Source organism: Muscardinus avellanarius, assembly GCF_963383645.1.
Source record: "Muscardinus avellanarius genome assembly, chromosome: 3".
In the NCBI taxonomy this organism is placed as follows: domain Eukaryota; kingdom Metazoa; phylum Chordata; class Mammalia; order Rodentia; family Gliridae; genus Muscardinus; species Muscardinus avellanarius.
The window spans coordinates 95745396-95755756 of NC_137788.1; the positions used below are offsets into that span (position 1 = coordinate 95745396).

The following is a 10361-nucleotide window of genomic DNA, read 5'->3' on the forward strand; positions in this document are numbered from 1 at the left end:
AGGCCCTAGTTCCGAGGCCTAGGGTGGGTTTCTTGTTTTAAGTGTTGGGCGTGACCACTTGTGGAAGGGAGTGAAAGCAAAAGAGGATTGAAGAGAGGAAGGCTGAAGGGCTCAATCACTGAATACAGGCGTGGCGGGCGTGAAAGGGAGGGAACGCCGAAAGGGCGGAACCGAAGGGCGGGCGGGCCCAGGGCGAGGTCGGGCAGCGCCTAGGGCGGCTCCAGGCAGGAAGTGGCCTCGCGACCGCGCACTACAAATCCCAGAAGCCTCGGGGCCCGCGCTGCGCCGCGCAACGCCCGCCGGGAGCCGGCCGCCGCCGCCAAGATGTCGCAGACCAAGAGGAGGAAGCTGGAGTCGGGGGGCGGCGGCGAGGGGAGTGAGGAGGAAGATGGCGGGGAGCCGGAGACAGCCGTGCCGCGACCCCGGAGGACTAAGCGCGAGCGGGACCAGCTGTACTACGAGTGCTACTCGGACGTGTCGGTCCACGAGGAGATGATCGCCGACCGCGTCCGCACCGACGCCTACCGCCTGGGTATCCTGCGGAACTGGGCGGCGCTGCGAGGCAAGACCGTGCTGGACGTGGGCGCGGGCACCGGCATTCTGAGCATCTTCTGTGCCCAGGCCGGGGCCCGGCGCGTGTACGCGGTGGAGGCCAGTGCCATCTGGCAGCAGGCCCGGGAGGTGGTGCGGCTCAACGGGCTGGAGGACCGGGTGCACGTCCTGCCGGGCCCGGTGGAGACGGTGGAGTTGCCAGAGCAGGTGGACGCCATCGTGAGCGAGTGGATGGGCTACGGACTTCTGCACGAGTCCATGCTGAGCTCTGTGCTCCACGCGCGGACCAAGTGGCTGAAGGAGGGCGGTCTCCTCTTGCCGGCTTCCGCCGAGCTCTTCATCGCCCCAATCAGCGACCAGATGCTGGAATGGCGCCTGGGCTTCTGGAGCCAGGTGAAGCAGCACTACGGTGTGGACATGAGCTGCCTCGAGAGCTTCGCCACTCGCTGCCTCATGAGCCACTCGGAGATCGTGGTGCAGGGTCTGTCTGGCGAGGACGTGCTGGCCAGGCCTCAGCGCTTTGCTCAACTCGAGCTGGCCCAAGCCGGCCTGGAGCAGGAGCTGGAGGCTGGGGTAGGCGGCCGCTTCCGCTGCAGCTGCTATGGCTCAGCGCCCATGCATGGCTTTGCCATCTGGTTCCAGGTGACCTTCCCTGGAGGAGACTCGGAGAAACCCCTGGTGCTGTCCACCTCGCCTTTTCACCCGGCCACTCACTGGAAGCAGGCGCTCCTCTACCTAAATGAGCCAGTTCAAGTGGAGCAAGACACCGATATTTCAGGAGAGATCACACTGCTGCCCTCTCGGGACAACCCTCGCCGCCTGCGTGTGCTCCTGCGTTACAAAGTGGGGGACCAGGAGGAAAAGACCAAAGACTTTGCCATGGAAGACTGAGCGCTGCCTTTTATCCCAGCAGCCTCCCAAGGCACCCTAGCCTGTGTGAGAGAGGCTAGAGAGGTCAGAGGAGAAAGGGAGATGCCCATGTGCAAGTAGGGGACAGTGTCTCTCTTTTCCCTCGTGGTTCCTGGGGAGGGAGAGTGACTTCAGTCTCCTTTCGAGGAGGTTCTTCTGGCAGTGTTTATTTAAAAAGTAATCGCCCCAAGGTGGGCTATAGAGTGCTTATTAGTGGGCTTTTAAGCCTCAAAAGCATGTGGTACAAAGCACTTGTATTTCCATTTCTTGTATTTTACAGGGAATAAAACATGAAAATGTCAGTTTCTGCTGGGTCAGTGCACAATCCAAACACCTCACCCTTATTTAAACCCGAAGGGAGGGGGGAGAAGGGTAAAAGGGTTCAAGTAGACTCCAGAAGTTTCCAGTATGGCTTACTCTCCAGAGCCATATTTTACGTCTCTGAATTCCCTCCATTCCTAGGTGCCTGTAGGCTTTGGTACTTGTTTCTCATTGTTTTCTAAATAAACCTCACTACTGGTAATGAAAGAGGGGGAGATGAGAAAGTTTAGCCCTGTTCTTATTACTCTTACTGTTTCTTGTTTCTACTGAGTACTAAAGTTGAACACATGAATCCATCATACCTAAGAAATTCAAAAGGTAATATTTAGGAGAAAAGGTGTGAAGGACAGCAAAGTAGTGTGGATTTTTAAAATTCTAGTCATGACAACCAAAAAATTTCATGTATGTTTCATAATATGTGTCATTCTTATGAAGCAGGTTGGTAAGGGAAGCTTCTCAACCCAAGGCCTTATTTATACATGGGTATGTTATTTAAGTTCACTAAGTTAAAAAAAAGTGTAGAAAAGTATATTCATTTAAACTCATTTAAGGGATCATAAAACTTGGCCTACTTACATCTAGTGAAAGTTCCTTTTTCTTTCTTTTTTTTTTTTAATCAGCTCAGCCAAATGTGAAAGCTGTGAATTTTGGAAAATGACTTATAATGAAACATGAGTCATGCTATCAAATCCAACTCACTGATGTTTCTTTCCTTATCACTGTGGCAAATAAAACATTGGCATCCCACTATTTTTATAGATGAAGTAAGTTCTGTGTACTTTCTGTGCTTTTGCCTTTTGTTTTAATATTGACAGTTCTTAAGTTTTACAACCTTTTAGAACTCAGATTCTGGAAAATTCAGACTGCTTTTTGTATGCTAATAGAAAACAAATGTAAACACTTGGTATTCTTAAGTTCTCTAACATTTATGTAATGTAACTGAATTTTCTGCCAATTCGTTTAATATTAAAGTATTTGAGTATTAGAACTAATTCCGTATTAACAGGAGGTACTCCATTATGAAAGAAAATATACATGTACAAAACCATTTGCTTTAATACATGTACAAAACCATTCGCTTTATAAGATAATTGAGTATTAAGCACGACAGTTATAATTGTCACCTTCTTGATAGCAAGTTAGTTAACATTGTATATAAATGTTAAAATTCTAAAAAGCTAGATTTGGTTTTATTTAAAGGTAAAAAATAACTCCTTACTTGGGGACCACCTATTTGAAATCAAACGTTTATTTAATCAGAGTTTTAATGTGCAGTTATGTAGATTTCTGGTGGGTTTGGTTGTTTAAACATGCTGTAGTAATCTCTTTATGCACATTATTCCAAATTACATATTTCACATATTTTGTAGACTTCTCACTACCATATAACCATACAAAGGGAACCCCCGTTAACACTTGGGGAGCTATAGGAATAAAGGTGGTTATTTTATAATTAATCGAAGAAAATTTCTCATTACTCCTTCCCAAAGGAAAAACAAATTATAAAAATACAGCTACTGAAGCAGTCAAGAGGCAGCATAGCATAGTGGCACTGAAGCTGGAGAGCCCAGGTCTGCACATAGGCTCCCCTGCTGTGTCCTTGTGCTAACTACTTAACCTCTTGTTTTTCCTTATACTTCCTACTCCATAGAAATATCAAGAAACTGTGTTAATACAGGTAACCACAGAGTGCCTGGTACATAACAAGATCTCAGTACCTCCTGAACCTTTTAACTACATAAAAGTCATGCAAACCTGGAGCAGCTGGATACATACAAAATATGGTACAGAATAAATATTCAACATTATGATTTTTTTGCAGGTACTGTTTGACAGTATCACCATGGCTGTACATGAGAAGCAATGTATGACACTGGACACCAGATGATCCAAAGGAAAACCAAGACCTTTGTTGGAGTGAAGACACTCCCAGAAGGATGAAAGTGTAAGATGTATCAACATCCAGGCACTGTCCTTTCTGTCTATGTGGACTGATACTGATTGTTTGGGGCCATTAGGACCACAGACAGGAACTACGGGGGTCAAAGGAGGCAAAGGTTCCTTTCAAACAGTGTACATTGATAGAGCGCTATGAAACTTTCCAAGTATTGTCATTAATTTATTGGAACAATAAACATAAGGTATACAGTGTAACAATCATTGTAATAAGCATTTAGAATACAAACCGGTAGAATATAAAAACTACCTTCAAATAGATGCTTTCATAAGATAAACTGCCAACTACTAAAACAGTGGACAAAGGACTGGGATTGTCTTGATGTTAGGCAGGGCAGTTAATTCTCTTCATTTTACCTATTAGGAGAAAAGGTTTACACAGATATTAAAAGATTTTTATAAGGTCACATATCTAATTCTTCACAGTTGAATCTTGAACAATCTTTTCACTAACCCCAAACAAAAATTCACTTTTTCAATCAGGCACGGTAGTACACACCTGTAATCCCGATAATTGGGAGGCTGAGTAAAAAGAAGGATCAAAATCTCTTTCATCCAGCATGCTTCAACTAAATATAGAGCAGCACATACTTTCTGAATGGGTCACAACTTTTTATCATTTGATGAATGAAGGAAACTCCTAAAAAACTTCATTGAAGATAATAGGCCTGGATGATCTACCTTTGATTCGTGGGATCACAAAGTTGACAGGTCCTAGACACTCATTGGAAGCACTCAATTCCCATTTCCCTAACAAACACACTCTTTCTGAGGTCCGCAGAAAAGAAAATCCTAAACTGCCATCTTGAATGCATGGTCTTGTGCTAGAGAGCAGAGGCACCTGATGAATCTAAAGGAGATGCTGGAAATAGGTAGGCGTTCAAGAAGGTAACTGCAAAGAACCTCCAGCAAACAACTGCCTGATATTTTGCTTCTGGCCAACCCTGTCATCTTCACACTATCCAATACTGAGGAAGGAATCTTAGGACTAACAAAGAGGTCTCATTCCTCCTACATGTTTATCCTTTATGCATTCATTTACTTACTGATTTAGTGAACATCAACTACAAAACATTTAAATTCTCTTAAGTCAATGCTACCCTCTACTATGAAGCAGTAGGGGAAGTAAAAGTACCTACATCAATAATTTTCATGTTTTCCTGAACCTGAGAAATCTTTCTTCTTTTGAAGCAAAGTTGAGAAGGCAGCCCTCTTATCCTTAGAAGTTCTCCCAAGTGCAGAAATATTACTTACATTATATGAATTATGAAATGCATAGGGGGAAATTCCTCTATGATATTAGTTCCAGAAATAAGTCTGTAGCCTCTAACTGGTTTGTTTCATAATAGTGTGTTGGCTAGATGAACTTTTTCATGTTGGCAACTAGAAAGCTGAGCCAAGTGTATGCTTCATTTGTGCTTTTTATATTTGGCTCTATGTCCATGCTCCAATTTTCTTCCTGATTTTGTCTCTCATTTGTAATAAATATTGCACATATTGTTGATATCTATGTAACCTTGTTTTCTTCTAATTCTTTTTGGCATTAAAATATTTTTCTCTTTTCTAGAGTGCCTACAGGAGGTCTGAGGTTGAGCAGGTTAGAGAAAGGGATAGAAGACTGAGAAATGCCTCTTTTATTTCCTAAAAATTGTGGTTATCCCAGATTTTTCATTTGAATTGATGGCTGATCTGATCCCATTCTTTTAGCCAATACATGAAAACTGAAACATGCAGACAGTCTTGAGGAAGCTTGATGTTTCCTAGCTCTTTCTAAGCCAAGAACAGGTCTTGATTAAGTCTTAAACACAATAGTAAGAAGAGTTATAGATTTCTAAACCTTTTCCAAAAATGTGTCAAAATAGTTAAAGTGATAAGGATACAGTATAATTAAGAGTATTTGTCAAAACACTACTTGTAAAAAAAAGACATTTAAGACAAAATATCTTGGACCTGATTAAACATTAAGATGATTTGAATAAAAATTAGGGTATGACCAGTAACACTGAAATTGTGGTCCTTTGGAATGTCTGATAATTAGTAACAATAGGGAAAGACTGGCAAAAATTTCATTTGTTTGAATAGCTTTAAATACAACATACTTAGAATACAGAGAGCTGTATAGAAAAGGGGAAAAAAAAGTTCTTCTCTTTCCTTGATGTCCACTGAAGAACAAGAAAAAGTATAACAAAATGAATGAAGGTGGAGTGGAAGGAAATGGTCTCTTAAATAAAAATTGCAACATGGGCATTTCTGCAATGATTTGATACATGTATTTGTGGAAAGCCTTCACACTCCCCTACTATATTTTTCTCTAAAAATATAGTAAAGCGTAACAGGAGTGAACCACAAAATCCTATATAACTCTGTAAGAGTACTAACAAATCAATGCTAGTTATAATAAAATAATAACAATTAAAGATACATCCCTAATAAACACTTCAGTAAATATAAGTAAATCTTGATGAAATAAGAAAGACCTTTACAAACAAACAAACAAAAAATTTCACTAAAAATGGGAAAGGCTTACTAGACGGAAGGTGACCAGGGCCAATGGAAGAATCTAGCTTGAGATACATTCCTCGTTGGCTTTCTGCATCTGACTATACCAGTGTACTTTGTTTTCAGTGACTGTTACCTGGTGGTGTTAAATAAGGATAGGAGCAATCACATATGAATTAACCATCTTACATGTACTGACATTATGAATTCATTCATTTTACAGAAACAAGCACTGTAACAGAGCATTCTGCCCTTTGTTCAATTTCCAGAAATTAATAGTGATTTAAAATTTCATTGGGTTTATAGATAACTTACTTTTCAAGGCAAATTTTCTTGAAGGGAAATAGAGTGGAGAGGTCACTATAAATATAGTACTAATTTATCTACTTCATTATTTTGACCCTGAGGAACATAAATATGAAGGGAGCAATACAAACTCTTACCTCTGTAGAGTTAAAGGAAAATAGCTGAGTATAGCTACCTAAGTTCAGGTAGTAGTTGGACAGATGGGATTGGGGATAATAATTATTTTTCCAGAGTCGTAGGACAGCATAAAAACATTTTGGAACCACAGGAACCTGAAGTTAATGGGAAAAGCACATAAGTAATTAGGATTTCATGCATACATTTTACCTGTATCAACAATTACTTTATGATAAATGGTATTTTCTGAAATTGTGTATTCATAAAACAACTGAATGTTTTAATTGACAGCAAACTACTGCTTATTTGGCTATTTGATATTGTCCTTAATCCTCTTTTTAGCATAATTTCTAAACTTACTAAATTTGTTTGTGCAAGAACTATATACCCTCTCAAATGTGTGAACAAAATTTTCCAACTCCTATTATTTCAAGCTATGCAAAATTTAGTAAAGTGTAATGCAGAGTGGTGTGACTATTAGGCCTTAAAAAAAATTGCAGATTTGCTCATCTTGAAGGTTTAAAGCCAGCCTCAGCAACTTTGTGAGACCCTCTGTAACATACTGAGGCTCGGTTTCAAAATAAAAAATAAAATAGGGCTGGGGGTGTAGTTCAAAGGTAGAATATCCCTGGGCTCAATCCCCAGCACCACAAAAAGGTATTATATACTTATTACATTTTTTAACACAGTTATATACATATTAATTAGAATAAAAATTTAGAATTTTGACTTTGTTACATATGATTATGGAGAAAGGATTATGATCCACAAATGGTTAACATGTTTAATTTATGCAAACTAGGAATTTCTGTGAAAATAGCAAACTGTTTATCTTAATGCAGACTTTATTCTACCATCCTTCATCTGCTGAAATCATAAAAATAGTAAATATTTAAATAATTAGAAGTGTACATTTAAGGACAAAATTAAGAAGGGAAGATTGAAGAAATCCAAAGATTAAATGTATAGGTTTTGAATAATTGAGAATTTTCTCTAGTTAGAATAATTAGAAAAAAAGAAAATTATAGCAATTACAGCAAAGGGATTTTAATATGAAATGAAATTAGAAACCACCAAGAAATGTGCTGTTTATAATAAACACAACATAGCTTTGTTTGAAAGCTCAACCATGGGGAATTTATAGAACTCAGGCATTATTATAAGAGCTCTAAAGATTAGGTCCAAGAACAATAGTATAGTAAACCTTCAGAAGAATTAGGACATATACAGACAGGAGACAGAATGGTTACATTACTCTAAACAGTCAACACAAAACTAGACCCATAAGGGATGTGGTCATTTCACCATTCCCACAAATAGCGTTGTTATAACATTAAAATGATATATTATTTAGTGGCACAATATGTGATAAGGTTGCTAATGGGATGTAGTTTTTCATTTTTGATCCATTGCATCTGATTTATTTTCTACCAGAGGCTGATGCATTCGTAGTGATATAGCGTGAAAAGAGCATATGCTGAAGTTTTACACCAAATGATACTCAAGTGCCCTCACCACCACTCAGCATGTAGAATGTATTTTATGCAGTAGTGGTTTATTATACCAAACCATGCAAAGTTTCATTAAAATCAATGACATATTAACTTTGTTTACTTCACATGAGTTATACATAAAACTAATATTCCATAAAGAATGGCATTCATCCCTATGAGGATTCCAAATGTGTTGCAAACTTTCATTTAAGGAAACGTCTCCCTTGTCAGGCATGCCACAGCCTGCCTAAAGACAGGCAGTACTGATACTTATATAAAGCATCTGTGTTAATTTTTTAATTACTATCGAGTGGCTAATGTGCTAGATTCACTTTAGGTACATTATTTTAGTTACTCCTTAAAATAGTTCTGTGAAGTAGTTCTACTTAAAATAATCCTGTGAAGTAGTTCAATCATATGTTGTATATGAGAAAACAAAGTTATGAAGGAATTTGGTGAATTGCTCATGGCTACCCAGTAAGTGGCGGAGTCTGAGACTCACACCTTAAAATATCAGCACCTGCCAGGCACGGCGCACGCACAAATAATTCCAGTATTTGGTAGGGTGAGACAGGATCGAAGCTACAAATCCTTCCTTGGCAACTCAGCAAGACCCTCGGCAACTGAGTGAGATTCTGTTTCACAATAAAAAATAAAATAGATCTGGAAGTGTAGTTCAGAATACCCTTGGGTTCAGTCTCTAGTGCTGCAATGAATGAGTGAATGAATAAATGAATAAATAATTTGAGCACCTAAACCTTCTATACTGTATGTATCCTATCCGTGATGCTGGGGCTCTCAAAGTGAAATTTGTACTTTAAATATACTGGACACTGTCTTAGGTCAGAATCGCTTGGAACAGATCCTTAAATAATCATGCATGTATGTGTGTTTATGTGTGCGCACACACATACTCACTTCTTAGAGATGTTGAAAACAGACACAGAGCCGGGTGTGGTGGCACACACTTGTAATCCCCGTGCTTGGGAGGCGGAGACAGGAGGATCGCGCAGGTTCGAAACCAGCTGTGCTGGCTTAAGAGACCCTGTTTCCAAATAAAAAGTATAAAATAGGTCTGGGAGTGTAGCCTGGAGATAGAAGGGCTTCCAATAACCCCAATACCACCAAAAATAGGAAGAAAGAAAGAGAGAGAGGGAGGGAGGAAGGAAGGAAGGAAGGGAGGGAGGGAGGGAGGGAGGGAAAACAGACACAGAAGAAAAAAACTATTGGGTAAATGTGACTCAATTCCTGAAAAATAAGATGATGTCATTCCAATAAATGTCCTGAAGTTCCCTTGCCTCTGTTCATACTGCCAGTTGTGCCTATCTAGAATGCTCATCTGCTACCCCATGTCCAGCGTTTCAGATCCTGCTTAAATATTACCTCTCATTCGAGGTATTCCCTCATCTCTCCTTTGAAAGGAATCCATTCACGATCTCACATTCCAACTTTTGTGCCTTTGTTTGCTTGCATTTAGTTTTCCTATCCTTTCAGGGAAGGGCACATTTCTTATTCATCTTCGCATACTCCATTTCGCCTACCATGTAGTACTTGTTGTTTATATTCTATGCACATATTCCATGTTTGTTTTTTTTTTTCGTGCTCCTCAGTAGAAACAATATCTTTGTAAGCTAGACAGATTTTCTGGCCGAGTTAGTCAGCTTTCTGTCACTATAAGAAATGTCCAAGATAATCAACTTATAAAGAGTAAAGTTTCTTTGGGCTCTTAATTGAAGTTTTAGTCCATGATTGTTTGGCTCTGTTGCTTTCAGTTAGGTGGTTGGAGGGAATGTGTGTTGGAATGTGATGGGAATGTGTGTTGGAGGAAAACCACTCATCCCATGGCCAGAAGCATAAAAGGGTAAAAGGAAGGGCCTGGGTTCCACTATCCCTTTCAGGAGCAAACCTCCAATGACCTAAAGACCTTCCACTAAGCTCCAGCCCTTAAAGGTTCCACCACCTTCCTATAGTACCACCCTGAAAAGCAAGGCTTCAGCACGTGGTCATTTGAGGGTACACTTATGATCCAAAGTACAGCACTGGATTAGCTGATTTTAACAAAGGCTTTAGATGAATGTGGAGTCCATATATTAAGAAATTCCATTACTAATAGGAAATCAAACTGTTATATCCCAAGCTGAGGATGGTATATTTTTAATGGAAAAATAATCTTGAGGCTGAGTTCTGCCTAGCAAAATAATAAAATGT

The 10361-nt window shown here is 40.0% G+C and overlaps 1 protein-coding gene across 1 annotated transcript; it reads left to right on the top strand.

Moving 5' to 3' along the window:
* Positions 1-324: 324 nt before the first annotated feature.
* On the top strand, positions 325-1443 carry PRMT6 (protein arginine methyltransferase 6; the record flags this gene model as incomplete). The annotated part of the gene is made up of 1 exon (XM_080693489.1): positions 325-1443. One exon carries the CDS (start codon positions 325-327, stop codon positions 1441-1443), a length of 1119 nt encoding a protein of 372 aa, XP_080549615.1.
* Between the last annotated feature and the right edge of the window lie 8918 nt (positions 1444-10361).